Below are 15441 nucleotides of genomic sequence, written 5' to 3' on the forward strand. Positions count from 1 at the left end.
ACGACAGGAGTTCAGTCAGATCACATTTGTTCATATGATCACAGATCAAAGCATTTCCTGCTGCTATGAATATGAAATCAGATGTCTTCTCACTATGGTAAGCTGGTTTTCAAATGAACTCATAAAAAATAGTGAAAAAGCTGACAATGTCCACTTCAGTGGCTGAAAGTACACTTCACTTCAGGAAACAGAAGAATATAAGAATAAGGCATTTATCTGAAAAAAAAAAGTATTTTACAAAAATTTTACTTGCTCAATTCTAGAAACCTCAACAGTATTAATAAAATCATAGAAGACAAATAATACAGTGTTTATTTAGAAGCAGCATAAGTCCAAAGAGTGCATAAAATTCCCAAGTGTTTATTGTTACAATTTAAGTGCATATATTACTTCCATAATTTTGTGCCCTTCCACAGGAACAGACATAGAGCAGCTACACAATTTTTTCTTTTCAAAAAGCTTTTACTACTTTGAGATCTCATCTTTATAATAGGGTATTACAGTGAAGTAGTTCCAGTGATGAATTCCAGATCTATATAGACTAGATTTCTAAAGAGTAAACTCAGTATGGAAGATGTTTAAGTTTTTTAATATTCCCATAAAAGGCGACAAAATAAAAAAGTCAACTGAATTAAGACAGGCAATATACAGAAGACACTTGTAAAAAAAACCCAGATGTTCAATACAAAATATTCATCTATCTCTAACAAAAAAGGAAAAGCTTTTCCTAAGTTAAAAGTATGGGCCCACACTTCTGAATGTCAACGCTGATAAGTTATTATGAGGGTATCTCTGAAGTTTAAACACAATCTGTACTGGCCACATTACTTCTGCAACTTTTATAAATGAATGACGGAAGACAGAATTACCTAACACAGGAACCTGAGCATCAAAAATTAAATTTCTATTTTAAAATGGTTTATATATGTGACTTCCCCCATGTGCAACAAGGATAAAGTCTGTAGCTTCTTTGGCTGAGGCCATCATCTCTAAATAGAAGCCCCACACAAAATGGGAAACATTTCCACTGCTGAGAAATAACCAAGGAGTATAGTTGGTTAGAGTGCCAAACACTATAGAACAATTCTATACTTATAGAAAAAAAACATTATTTTTCTAAAGAGATGGTTGTGAATCCACAACTGTCATCTTTCATTGTAAAGTATTTGATAAGTACCACAGTATTGACAAATCTTCATAAATATAATTACTTTTGAAATAAAGATGTCAAAAAAGCACAGAAAAATTTATTATTCTTACTGGAACAGCTTAAAGTTTCTACTTTAAATTTAGATTTTTGTTTCCAGTGTTATGTACGGATCATTTTTATCAAACCTATTATCAGGGAAGTAGAGATAGTATCAGGATAGAGAATAGGCAATAAGGCTGAATTCTTTCTTCCCTGCCCAAATACTTCCAAAAGACCTTAAAATCTGTAGATAATGAGAAATACCAGAATTCACCCACTTCACCCATGTTACCACTGCCTATATAAAGCTGCAGTATATTTTGTGTCTAACTTGGATAATAGCCACAAGGCTCCATCACACTGACTGGTGTGATTAGACTTCTGTTTCCAGCTTCCTGCCTTTCCAGATGCTGGGAACTGGAGAGAATAGACACCAACACTTCAGCTCCACAAATGGAGGAAAAATGAATCATGTGCTTCACCTCACTTGGCAATGAACTTCATCCACCTGAGGAGCAGCAAGAGCATTATTGACAAAGCACCTTCCTGAGAGATGCTGATTGCCACATGAGGTTTACAGCCTTAACAAGTTGAGATGGGAAGTCCTTCAGCTCTTTGAATGTTTCAGATCCATCTCTTAAAGAGAGCTCAACTGCAACTCTTTGGAGTCTCTGAGTAAGACTGAACATATAAAATTCACATGCAGAAAACCTTAAACTTTTTCAACGCCTTGGCCAGAAAAACCATGACATGCCTGGAAGCACCAGAGCAATGATTACAGAAGAAAAAAGATTTACAGCATTGTTGTCTAATATAGGTTTTCCAGATATGTGCTTGGAGTCTTTTGTTTGGTGGTTGACAACCATGCCAATTGTCTGGTCAAAACCTGGAAAAAGATAAAAAACTTCATTTTACAAAGCCAACCAAGATGAAGAGAAACTTAGTAACCAAGTATATACACCTTCCTAAATTAATTTTCTGTAACAGTGTTAAATCTCTGTAAGAAGACATCATCAGACTAAGCAAAATTACAGTTAGTTTAATTTGGTACCTTCAAAGAATGGGGTATAAATGCAATACTTTACATTAGAAGTTATAGAAGTTACTTCTTTTGAGAAGTTACACTTCTGTCAAATCTTCTCTCTTTATGTGTTTTCACAGCAAAGAAAGGAATGAAACAAGCTAAATCAGAAGAGGAAAAACCTGTTCCAAGTCACTCTAAAGCAAAGGATGCTGTTTTGAACAAAAACAACTTATTAGCAACATGTTTTCTGGCAAGAAGATGTATTTGTTTTAAAAGGAAAATTATGGAAACAACATTATTACTTTACCTGACAGAAAACAAGCTCCTAACAAAGGCTGAATTTATATATTCTATTTACACAGCAATTTTATACTACCAGCAGCTAGAGTTTTTTCTATAGTACTTAGGTAATTTCTTGCTCTGCCTCTGTATTATCAACACTTTCATGTTACTTCATGAGCTATTACTGTACAGATATCCTATGTTTTGTCCAGCTCCACCATTCTGTATGCTGATAAAAGCACACCAATCTAGAATGCTTGATCTGAACTCACACTGTAGTGAAGTGTAACGGGGTACGTGCACACACACGCATTTAAGGTTGGAACATTCCAAATGAAATAAGTATATTTTATATTTATTTTTTTTCTTAGATTTTACTTTCAACATTCACAACCTGGAAAATTAAAAGAAAGCTGCTACTTTAATAAAAAAAAAAATTCTGCACTTCAGACAAAACTTAAAAAAGCGTGCCACTACAAACCTCCCTGACAGTTAGTAATACTGTTTTGAAACATACATTTAAACCTGGCCCTAAATAATGTGAAAGAGCTACAGAAAAAAAAATCAAACTTCAAAGTCTAATAGCTTAACTCTCAACACTTGCTATGTTTTAGAGAGTAGTACTTTGAGGAAAAACTGGAATTATTTTTTTCTAAATATATGCCTCAATTGTACATAAAGTGTATATTCCAATCATGAACAAGTAGGTAAAGTAACAGTCCTTTTGTTAGCTTTGTTATTTACAGAATAGGTATAGACTGATAACATGAGCAAATTTGAATCTTATTCTGCGAAGCTATTCAAAGTTTTAATAATCCCTTTGCAGTCAGGGGTGGATTTTCTTTCAGAAACAGTGGGTATCACAGGCTATTAGATACACCACATCTAGGAATATCACCAAAAGAAAAAACATTGACAGAAAGGATTAGGAGCATACTGTTTTAAAAAAAGAGACAATTCTTTATTCCCACTGTTATATTTATTGTTTTTCAAGATGCTGCAGAAACTAGAGTATTCCTTCTGAGTCTGCACTGAAAAGGGAACAAAAAAGTGGGCTGAAGGAGAGACAAATGAGCAGCACAGTTTTGCCTGTATCACATCACATATACACCACAGCATGTGTGTGTACAACATAGTATACATACTCCAGCAATACTTTTGAATTTGTAAAAGAAACTCTGTAACTTGCATGCTGTCCCTGCTGCAGCTAAAAAGCGAAGTTGCTGAGCATGGAAAAAATACATGAGATGAAGAAGAAATAGATGCTGAAAAATGCAGGCATGCATTAGCTAGGTTTACTCCATTCTCTTAATAAGTCTGCCTCATTAGGAGCTTGAAACATTGTCTGAGTGCTTAAGTGTTTCTTGCTCAGGACAGAAATGGAATTACAAAGAATAGAGCATAAAAAATGTTGTATAGCCAAATCCAGAGCATCAAGAACAGTTGGTAGATCTCACTATAAAGGCAGACCTAAAGGACTTGTGTCTCTGAGGCAGTTCATCTGCACATTCACACCTTGACTTCCAGTCAATAAGTATACCAACAATGAAACCTGTAAACTTAAGTTCTCTCTGTAAACAAGTTGATAAACACAACAGTGTCACATATGGTTTCTAAACAATTTTGAAACATAGGACAAATTTACAGCTTAGCCTAAAGGTTGTCTGTAGTGTTTATTCACAGGCAATGAGTAAACACTGAAATAATTTAGAACCAGCCAGTCAACATTTAAAAAAAAAAAAAGCATTTTGTCTTTTTATTTAAAGTCACAGCTAGTTTGTGATAAGCTTAACTTACAGGAAACAGTATTATAGAGCTTCTACAGGAAGAAGTGAAAAAAACAGAAGGTAAACTATTGTTCACTTTTTCTTACTTAATTCTTACATTTGAGCCTATTGCTAAGACTTCAAAATTAGGAATGGAGCTTCTGCAGAGACAACTATCCAAGTAAATGGATAACATTAAACCAACATTCTTTCTTATAAAATGTTACTATAATTAGACATATAGAAAATTGCCTCTTCCAAGGTAAGTTGTTGGGTATCTGTGCCTCTTTCAGTCATCAACATGACAATAAGCTACAATAAACAAATCAAAATGTGGAAAAGGGCCAACCACCCTCGCTCCTTTTCAGTACTATGTCCATTTGCTCCCTTTGTCCTTTATGCTGCTATTTTTGTAATCTTTCCATTTAAAAATCATATCCCTCAGCCCTTCTTGAAGTTCAAGTCAAAATTTAGGTTACATTAGGAGAGAGGGAAAAAAAAAAAAAAGATAATTCTTACCACTGTATTGCATTGTAGCTCCCAAGTATGAATCAACAATTGATCCCAGTAGGCCAGCTGCTGCACCAAACACTATAATGGGCCATTGCGGAGCAGATATTTCCAGATCACTCACAAAAATGAGTTGAGTTATAAAGTAGGCTATACCTACTGTCATGCCTCCAAGCAAACTTGAGATCAGGCCCACTAAAGTAACTGCTCCATTAGTACCTAAACCAAATAAAATGTAGATGATTTACAAACTGATTTTAAAAGACTTGTGATAATTTCAATGTTTTACATGAAATCCAAGCTGTCCATAGTGAGTTTCTCCCCTTACACCTACTGCAGCTTTTTACAATCCCCATTATGCTGTTGAGCAGCTTAACCTGTACCATTACTGCCTGTTACTACTCCTTTCCTGTCTCTAGGGCTACTTCTCTAGAAATATTCACTTGCATTAAATTAAATAAAACTAGACAGCACACCCCTCTCAATGTCACCTGGTATTTGTCTGCTCTAGGAGGTGGTGGGGTAATAAAAGAAGAGATTTGCTCAAGAAAAACAGATCTTGAGATGCACACATTAAAGCAATGCCCTCTTTCAGAAGTAGTATACTACGACATGTTTTACCAGCACATTTAAAAATAAAAGAACCAAATCCATAAACAGAGATGTTTGATAGCTCACTGAATAAAAATCTGAAGAATGCGTATAAAGAAAAAAAAATTCCCATACATTTAACTCTTATCCAACAAGATCTGTACCTCTGATCAATTTGTCAGCAAGACTCAAAAAAGGTATATTGCTTTAAAGCAGCAATGACATCCACCATGGAGACAGCATTTGACAGACAGAAAGTTCACTTTATTCACCCTTGGTAGGATATTAAAGGAAATGAGTGATTTGGTTATGAAGTGAATTTTCCGTACTGTCCCTGTTGAATATATATGTATTCTACTGATTAAAATAATGACTGAAAAATATCAGTTGATAACTTGTATTCCTCATATTAGCAGTATAAACTCTTTTACTATCATCAGAGATTAGAAGTGACAGCATTCAGAATGATTTTAGCTCCATGGTTGCTATGCTCGTGCATCTCATCAACAAGACGCAGAAGAAACACAGTTGACTATATTTCATTTCAGAGAATGTACTCCTGGTAACCTTTTCAAATCCCAGATTTCTGGTATTTGTTTTTCTATGTCTTTCTTGGAACTTTTCAAGTTGGATGCATAATTCAAAACAGATTAGGAAACTATTAAGAACATATAGAAGAGGTAACACCTTACCTACTGGAACCTGTTCCCAAGTTGTTATCAATCTTGGTTTGCTTTTACTCATAACACTACCAATCTCTGAAGCCCATGTATCACCAGCAGAGCATGCCAAAGCTCCCAAGAGGGATAAGCACATCCATGATGCTGTGTATTCCTTGGAAAAGTCAATCGGAATTTCACCCGGTCCATTTTCTATCATATATAAGAGAGCCAGCTCAGTGGGAACGCCACCATTACAGAATACCTGAACCCAATTCCTCTGGCCACCTGAAGTACAGAAACTGAATTTCAGTAATTTCAGGCAACAGCATGAGGCAAAACCAAAATAACACATATATAAAGTTAAATTTAAAAGGACAAACATTCAAACAGAAACTTTATGGCAATTTATTTAACAGAACAGAAGCAAAAGCAAAGTGGCTTGCTAATATTCGCAGGGATAGGGTCAAGGAGAGTCTCAACAGTGTTCCCTATTCTAGATGTTACATCTTATCTGACCCTTTGAAGGGAACAAGAAACATGCAGTATTTATCCTCTACAAGGGATCTAAAAGAATTAAAGTATTTTGGCTTACCTTCCTTGTATTCTGAATCTATTTGCTTCTTTATATCTTTTTTCCACTTAGTAAGTTTTGAAGAAGTAACAAAAAATACAAACAAAGAAGAGAAGAAACTGTAATTTGCAACTGTAAGGATAAATCCAACCACCAGTCCTATAAAGAAAAAAGAAGTATATAAAGTTCCTTCATGTAACAATGGTTGTTTTGCAAAGCAATTAAGTACTTAGAATTTTCTGAATATGAAGAGTATCTTCCTGATAAACCTAAGACAATCATGCAATAAGTGATTCTATTGAAAATTGCTAATTTTATTCTAACTGCTGAAGTATGTGATTTTTAAGACCTTTTGCCACAAATCATTTATACTGTGCAAAAATAAAAGAGAAGCAATAAAACCCAGAATCCAAAGAACATATAATTGAAATTCAAGTACTCTGCCTGAAGAATATTATTATTTTTATAAGGAGCAGATATATACCTGTGTCTGTGCCTCTATCAGCAAGTTTATCATCAGTTTAGGTATCAAATCCCACATCCAAGGTCTCCAAGATACCTGCAAAACCCTCCTCCATATCTTAGCAGATGCTACTTCTCTATTCTTTTCCTTTTTAGTTTCTGATTTTCATTCCACCTCTTTATTTCTGTAATTTTTTAAAGTATTTGATCTCCTTGATGCAATTAATTTTTATGTCCCCTTTCAGAGGGGAGGCCTAATTTCACTCCTCACCATGAGATTACAATTCTAAAGGACTGAGAGAAAAATGGTTGCATTTAAGAGCAAATGCCAGTATAAATTGCCTAGCAGAGCTGTTAGGAGGTCGGAATATAAAAGTCAGAAAGATTTTTGTCAGTGTAGAAAATGCCTCCCTTAACTCTCAACAGACAGAAGATTTGCAAAATAGGACAAGGGGAAGAATGATTTGAGGTCCTGTTTTACTCCACTGAACATCAATTCAGACAATGTCACAAGACAAGGGTGAATCACCTCACCCTGAAATGTTGCATCAGATCTCAACAAACACTATTGTCCACTACGCTGGGCTTTTCATTATGTGGTCTAGAAAAACTTTTCAGAAACAGTCATTTGTTCTTAGTGAAGTACAGATTTAATTTTCTTATTTTTGCCAGGCAAAAAACCAGCCTAGAACTGCTTCTATTACAGAAAGGGGAACCACACAGAAAGGAGAACTGATTTCCCTCCAAGCAGGAAGGCTGCTGACACGATCAGTTTAGGGTCTTTCTTTACCACTACCTCCGCCATTTCCTTGTTTCTCTGTGAATCCTTCTACATGTCAAACCAGACCTTGTGATTTAACTGCATACTGTACTGAAGTTTAAAAGAATCTTCCAGGTTTATATAACTACAATAGCATTAATCAAATCAATTATGAACAGTAGCACAGGGTTACCTTGACTGTTTAAACAAGCATGAGAAAAAAACCCAGTATGAATCTGGGGTATGCATGCTTACATTAATATTTTATTATAACAGAACTAGGTAAAGTCTTAAACTGCAAACAATAAAAAGGACCTTTAGTTTACCAAATGTTTAGCTTAAGTCTCAGAAAAAACATACCTCCCAATGCACCACTGTGATCAAGACTCTTCTTCTTAAACCCCTGTGTAGCAATAAATAGTGGAACCAAGACTGAAAAAAGCCAGCGCCATGGAGAAATGGGTCGTAAAGTACCTGATAAATCAGATAACAGGGTTACACATGATCCTCATAAAGACTTTATGTTTTCATGTCTGAGGAGTCATTATTTCCTGATATATACTTAAATTTTGATCTTAATAGATATTAAAACTTTTTATCCTTCAGAAAAAAGATATTCATATGGACAGAAGGACAATATATCTGTAATTATCTACTAAATTTTTCCATTCAGCTATCAAAAGAAAATACATTTAATGAACTGAAATTAATTACCAAAAATAGCAAAATGTGACAAGAAATAAATATGGTGATATTTTCCATTCTAAAAGGGATTTATGAACTTCAAAAACTAACACCTGAATTTACTGTGACAAAATTCCACTACCAAAAAAAGCCAAGCAAGACAGTCTGCTAGGTGAAAGTAGTGTGACCACTTTATGAAACATCAGCCCTGTCAGTTCTTCTGAAAGATGATGTAAGGTTCTTGATGTAAGGCTCTTTAAAATTCATTTTGAGCTGATGACTTTCTCAGCAAGATTAGAAGTGACAGTTTCAGTTTGAAAAACACACAAAATTCTAAAAGCTAAAGCCAATAGTTAATGTAGGTTTTGAAATAAAAGAAAAAAAATCTTGAGAAGTTATTTATTACATCTCCTATACAAATACAAGCCATCACAAATCTTGCATTCAAGTAAGTCTCAATCTTGTAAAAGAAAGATTTCACAGAGGCACAGAAGCTTGTCTTGCTGGAAAGATAAACATGATGGTTTCCTACAAGAACTTTTGTGTCATCAGGACCTCAACCTCTGCACAAACACTGGCTCCCTGGTGCAAAGCAGGACACAGTAAAACACTCATTGCAATGTAAAGATTCACAAGAAAAAAAAATTATTCTGTTGAGTGAAAAGCTCCAAAGCCACAGTACGTGGGCAAGGGGGATCTTGCAGCCCAGGGCTGAGTCAGAAATTCAGAAGACAAGCACCAGCTGTGGATGAAGAGCCCTCCAGTGCTGCAGCCTGGTATTGCTTATCACAAATCAAGGCAGCTCTTGGTGCAAACTTCAGTGTAAGCAGTACTGGAACACAAAGGGGTTCTTTTTCTTTGGCTAACAAACAGAATTTTCATCTCTTCAAGGTCTTTTTTAAACTAAACCTTTTGGATTTGCTTGTAGGAGAGAAAAGTATTTGTATTAAATTACTACTAAGTAAGGCAAGATAGGATCTATAATAAAACAATGAATGTGCTCTTCAACATTCTGGCTTCACTAACATCTGGCCCACTGTTTGGTGCTTAAGAATGATTATAAACTCTACATTAATAAAAGTATGTTTGCAGTATTTTTATATTTACATTACAGACTGTGAATTTCACCACTTTTATGAGCTGAACCATTTAAAGCCCATTAACTACTGTATGTTTCATTCACCTCCTTGAAAAGCCAAGGTCTTTCCACAGTCTCAGGCAAATGAACAACAGAAGTTTTATGTCCTTCTTGTTCCATAACCATTCCCTACAAAAAGAAGGATTTGTCCACAGTCTTCTCCTTTCCATCAGGCCCTGTCCTCATTTAGCTGGTACCAGGTCTCTCCACACTATACCGTAAATTCCCACTCACATAAAATAACAGGGAATAGAATATCCTAATTATCAGAAAAGCTATACCTTTAGAGAGCAGACACACATAAACGAAGTTGCATGTTTAAATCCCACTTGGGTAGCTACAAATGACAAAAATAAAAGCTGGTTGTGAAGCCTGCTTCTGCATACCTTCTACACATCTGGCACCTCACTACAAGAAAAACCAGAAGTATGCCGACAACACAGATTTAATGCTGTGCCAGAAGTAACCTACCCTAAATCACTGAAAAACACTGAGCAGAGACATGCAACTGCCTCTACAAAAGTCAGCTTATACTGGTGGGGTATTTATTGTAGTTTCTTCTGGACCCAGAGTGTTACTAGGCAGTTGAAGGTGTTCATACTCTATCCTATGCACCTTCAGCAATACTGCAATGACACTGGAGCTCTTCCAGCATCAAACTGGCTGGGGTCTGAATGATAAGTCTTTACCTGTCTTGGAAAAGCAGTTGAATTCTTCTAGCCATAAACTGATACTGGAGGCAGTATCAGCTGCTTTTGCACACTGCCATAAGAGTGGTCCTAGAGCTGAAAAGAGAGACTACAGAGAGGACTTGTGTCCCTGCGACTGCACACAGCTAAGTCACAGCCAGCCTGAGCTGCCCAAGCAGAACGCTGAGCTGACAGTACATACCTCAGCCAGCCACTCCATCCATACAACCCTATCTTCTTATACCATTTCCCGTTTCTCTGTTCCTCGACTAAGGAAGGACTTTCTCTGTTCCTGTGTGACCTGTTCCGCACGTTGCAGATGTTGCTGATTCCTAAAACAGTTTTGAAAGCTGGCACACTCCTCCCATGCTGTCACGTACTTCCCCTGATACAGAAAAACCTCTGTCAGCTCAGCTTTTCCTTTCACTTCTTAATTTTTATTTCTTTTCTTTTGGAGAAAGACATCACAAAGGAAACCAACATTTTAAATTGTACATGATGCCTGGGTAGAGCTCAAGTAAGCAGCTGTCAACATCTTCTAAAGCACTATCACCTACTGTAAAAGGTGAGATTATCAGCTCTACTGACGAAGGGAGGGGCTGTGCACACCCCTCCTCCCATTTTCGTCTCCTGCCTAGAGGGGCCGGAGAGGAAGGTTCGCCCGTGGCCGTGCCATGCCAGCCTCTCCCCGGCCTTTGGACTCACCGTAGTACGTACTTGCAGTCATGGACACGATCCAGAACGCCAGCGAAATACAAATGAGCAAGTTCAGGATGACCATATTCGCCATCATCTTGAGGTATTCTCTGAAGAAATCCTCCTGGTAATAGGACATGGGAATCAAGAAGGACAACACCTGATGGGAAAACACAAGGCGCAAGGCATCAGCGACACCGCCACCACCTTCTTCTCCTCCTCTTTCTCTTCCCGCCCGGCCGGAGCCGCGGCCGGGCCCGGCCCGCACCGCCCGCGGGGCGCTGCCGGGAGGCACCGAGGCGCTCATGGAGAGGCTGCTGCGGCCACCCCGGCCGGCCCACCCGGGCTGCGCTGCGCGGCGCCGGGCGGCCGGAGGCGCTCGCACCGCCCGGCCCCGTCACCGACCTGTTCCCTGGGGCCGCGGGCGCCGCCACCATCCCGCCCCGCTGCCTCCCCGCGCATGCTCCGCCGGCAGCCGCGCGAGCCCGCCCGCGCCTGCGCCGCAGCGAGGGGGCGCTGCGGCTGCGGCCGGCGCCGGGCCCGCGCCCTCACGAGCTCTCGCTGCCCTCGGGCGAGGATGGGGTCGCGCCCCTTCGACAGACGCTGGCACTGGAGTTCCAGTTTGCGAAATAAAACCAAGAACGACACGCCTGTGAAAGGCATGAAGTCCGTGGATAATTAGTGAGACCAATGAGTACCTGGATGAGGTTTGAAACTTGTCGGAGCACTTCGAAGTTCATTAGCAGCAGAAGAAAAAGACTTGAAACGTTTCCTAAAGTTGACTTGGGATGAAAACATGCCAAACCTGCCTGGTGGCTTTTCTTGGGGCACGTCAGAATGACTCCCAAAACACTCGAGTTGTAAATAAGCTGACATTAGCTACGGGACAGACTGCACAGCTCCCACGTCCACACAGCTTAGGCTTTGTCAACAAAGCATAGTAAGAGGTGAAACTTCACAACTTCCCAAAAAAACATTGTTTTGAGGCAGCAGCCTCAAAATAAACGAGAAATAAATGAAATAAATTAGACTTCAGGCATCCCAGGAGATAATGCTGAAGAAGCATTTAGTATTCAGCACTTGATCAGTGGAACGTAGACCAAAACCTTCAAGGCGTACGGATGAGTCACCTCATGAACATCAATAATATCAGGTGCTTTTTTCTTATGGACTTGTAGCAGCAGCAGAACAGAATATTTATTTAAATATTCAGCAAGAGGCAGAGTAGTACAAAAAAGGACAGTAAAAGATCTTTGATATACAACAGAGGTAGTTTTAAAGCTAGAAAACACAGGTGAGCATTTTTAATTTAGGAATACTGAATTCAGGAATAATTCTGGCTTGTGGCACCCATTTATTTTTGAGACATGTTCTCTTATTTTTCATTCAGCATCTGGAGTAGGTTTCTGTCAAGGTGTGGACACAGTCCATATGTTCTTTTTCTCTCAGAAAAAGAACGTAATTTTTTTCTCTCATAAACTTGGATATATTTTCCTGTTGTTGTGAAAGAAATACTCAGTTATGACTCAGAGCTGCTTCTTCGAATGTTGTCTAAGCTAAGAAACTTACTCCTTAAAGATTTACTTGATTTTAGCTGAAGAAAGTAGGCCTATTCCAGAGGCTGAAGTTAATACTTGGGTGTTTACAATGTATTTTCCAGGCAGTTAGAGGCAAAACTTAGATCGGGTGCCTTAGACAAGGCTTTATCTTATTTTCTGCTATATTTATTGTTAACAAATACTGGTAACGCCCAAAATTTATCTCAAATAGAGATACCTAAAACAGTAATACTAATGTAGGAGTACTGATCTTGATATATCTAGTCTTCCTTCTTACCTCCCAAATTTTCATTAAGCATCCATCTGAAGTCTGAATTTAAGAGATCTAACAATCAGACACTCAGTAGCTGGGCTGCTTTGTAAGAACGGGACCTTTCAAGAATAGCACTGACATGATATTGCTTAGGTTCTTCAGCAAAAATCTAACTAGTTGAGATTTTCAACCAGAACAAGATCAACTCTACTTAAACTGGTGGGTCAACAAGCAGCTGCTTGTTCTGGTACAATGAGCTCCCATAAAAGTACTCATTCAAATACATCCTTAACTGTAATAAATTGTTTTATTTAATTTATTGCTTACTTTTTGTTTTCTAAACTGTAACAGACTAATACTGGCATTTCTGGTGGAGAAACAAATCTTCCTGCAGGAATCCTAGAGCCCTGGCTGTTATGTGTGGTTCTGTAAAACTGTGGGACTGTGATTAATGGTAACACACAAGGTAGTGTGAAGAGGGGGCAGGTTTGTGGAGCTCTAAAGGACTCTTCAGCTTTCTTCATAGATCCCATACACACGTGAAGTAGCACTTGGCACTGATTTATGGACATACCAGTCTATTGCACTGGTCTATCTACAGACCTTGTATCTTGGCTTAAAGCCAAAGGTGCTGCTGCTGCTGGAGTTTACCTGAGCAAGAACAGCAAAAGGACCACAGCTCTCCACTCCTGGTGTGAGAAAGGTGGTTCTGGTCAGGAAATGTCTAACAACCAGTGCATGAATAATGTTGGCTTTGACTCCTTTTTCAGCTCTGAGTCTTTTGTTAAATGTGACTTCATTCATCCTTCTTCCAGTGTTTCTGATTGCCAACAAATTTTCCTGCAGTAGCTTGGTACACATTAAATGTTGCAAGTAGATTAGAAAACAAGGAAGAAAGGCATGTAAAATTAGACTTCTTTCTACGTGTGGAAGCTGAAAGAAGTAGCTACAGTTTTTAAAGTAATGTCTACAACAGTTCTGTAATTGCCCCATATATTGTGTTTAAACTACTCTTTCCTAGATGTTGCTCTTTTTTTCACTAGGTCCTGTAATAATTATAATAATAACAACAATACTACCACCAACACCACTCTTAATTAGTAAAAGCTGGGTTTTTAAAAAACTTAAATTGCCATCTAGATGCTTACAATATTGTGAATACAGAATGAATGCATTTAAAAGCCATCCGGAAACAGATAAGCATTTAATATTATATTATATTGAATACATGCAATACATTCATTTCATAATCAGTTTTTACTTATAACCTTCCCCCCATTCCTTATTCACACCTAATAGTAGTAATAAGCTTGAGAATTAAAAAAAACAGCAAGAAACAGTTGCTTACAACGAATAGACCTGAAAGCTCTTCCTCACACTTTCCCATCCAAATTCATATGTGGAATAAGAAAAACAAGAGAAGTTTAAATTTTAAAAAAAATGGAATTATAAGCTACCCAATATGTAGAAGTAGAGTTTCTTCTTACCTTTTACCTAAATGTATAGGATTCAAAGCACTGCCAGTGCAGTCTCTAGGAGAGAAAAGAAAAAAGTATGATTTAATAAGAAGCAGGAATGTGAGATTATTAAAAGCAGCACAACAGAAAGAAGATAATAAGATGTTACTGTACACAGCATGCTAATAACTCTTCTATGCTCATTCTTTTCCTAGGAATTTAGTAGATTTGCCATAATACAACATAACATTTCTAAACTTTTCTGACAATTTTAGAAGTAGATTTTGAATTATTTTTTTGTATCTCGGAGACAGAGCTTTCCAGTTGTTTTCACTGCTTAAAACATTATTCACACTTATTCTTGATAGAATGCATTATGAATAATATAGCTTGAAAGCTGAATACTAATTCAAACATTTTTTATTCTCCTTTGTTAATCTTGTTTTCTCAATAACCAAAACCTGATTGAAGACAAAATACTGTTCAATACATGAAATAAAAAATCTGTAAAAATTGTTAACATTGTATTAAGTATAGCTGTTCTCAAGGGCCTTGAATAATATTCGCACTCTTAGAAAAGACAACATAGTAAGACTGTAAAATTTTATGCTGATAGTGTATTTAGATAATTACAAAAAACAGAAGGGGAAAAGTTATACTGCAGATAAATACTCATCTTAAGTAGAGCATTGATAATTAGTAGTCACCTGTGAAAATACCAACCAAATTGCAAACAGTAATTTTCATACCGAAGGAGTTGCTATACAGATGAATTCCTAACATTTTTGAGGCAGTTAAAAATTTCAGTGCTTAACACTATAGCAAAACTATTCATGCCAGGATTTGGATTGTGGACTATAAAGCAGCAAATGAAGAATAAATATCCAAATCACTTACCAAAAAAGAAGAGAACCTAGAATGAAGCTTTAAGTATTAAATTTATTAAATATGTGTGGATAGGCTTTTGCATTGTGTTAAATGAATTTATCTAAGGACAATGACAGCAATTAAATTTATTCCTAGTAGCCTAATTGTCCTTTTTCTAGTCATTTATTACAAATGACCCAGCTTTTTGCTATGTGTTTATGCTGTTTTTCTACTTTATCAAGTAGATAAAGGAAAGAACCAACATATTGAAAGTAGCATGT

The 15441-nt window shown here is 37.3% G+C and overlaps 1 protein-coding gene across 4 annotated transcripts; it reads right to left on the bottom strand.

Moving 5' to 3' along the window:
* Positions 1 to 289: 289 nt before the first annotated feature.
* Positions 290 to 14343, bottom strand: TMEM19 (transmembrane protein 19). Of its 4 annotated transcripts, none has more exons than XM_059846917.1 (7): positions 14324 to 14343; positions 11034 to 11184; positions 8178 to 8291; positions 6617 to 6754; positions 6055 to 6309; positions 4781 to 4990; positions 290 to 2075 (listed from the first exon to the last, which is right to left on the bottom strand). In XM_059846917.1, the coding sequence occupies exons 2-7, from the start codon at positions 11161 to 11163 to the stop codon at positions 1912 to 1914; spliced, it is 1011 nt and encodes a 336-aa protein (XP_059702900.1). In that variant the 5' UTR covers positions 11164 to 11184; positions 14324 to 14343; the 3' UTR covers positions 290 to 1911. The 4 variants fall into 4 exon arrangements, with proteins under 4 accessions (XP_059702900.1, XP_059702899.1, XP_059702898.1 ...); XM_059846916.1 differs by lacking the exon at positions 14324 to 14343 and adding an exon at positions 11723 to 11779; XM_059846915.1 differs by lacking the exon at positions 14324 to 14343 and adding an exon at positions 11430 to 11503.
* Between the last annotated feature and the right edge of the window lie 1098 nt (positions 14344 to 15441).

Source organism: Haemorhous mexicanus, chromosome 5 (genome assembly GCF_027477595.1).
Source record: "Haemorhous mexicanus isolate bHaeMex1 chromosome 5, bHaeMex1.pri, whole genome shotgun sequence".
Lineage (NCBI taxonomy): Eukaryota > Metazoa > Chordata > Aves > Passeriformes > Fringillidae > Haemorhous > Haemorhous mexicanus.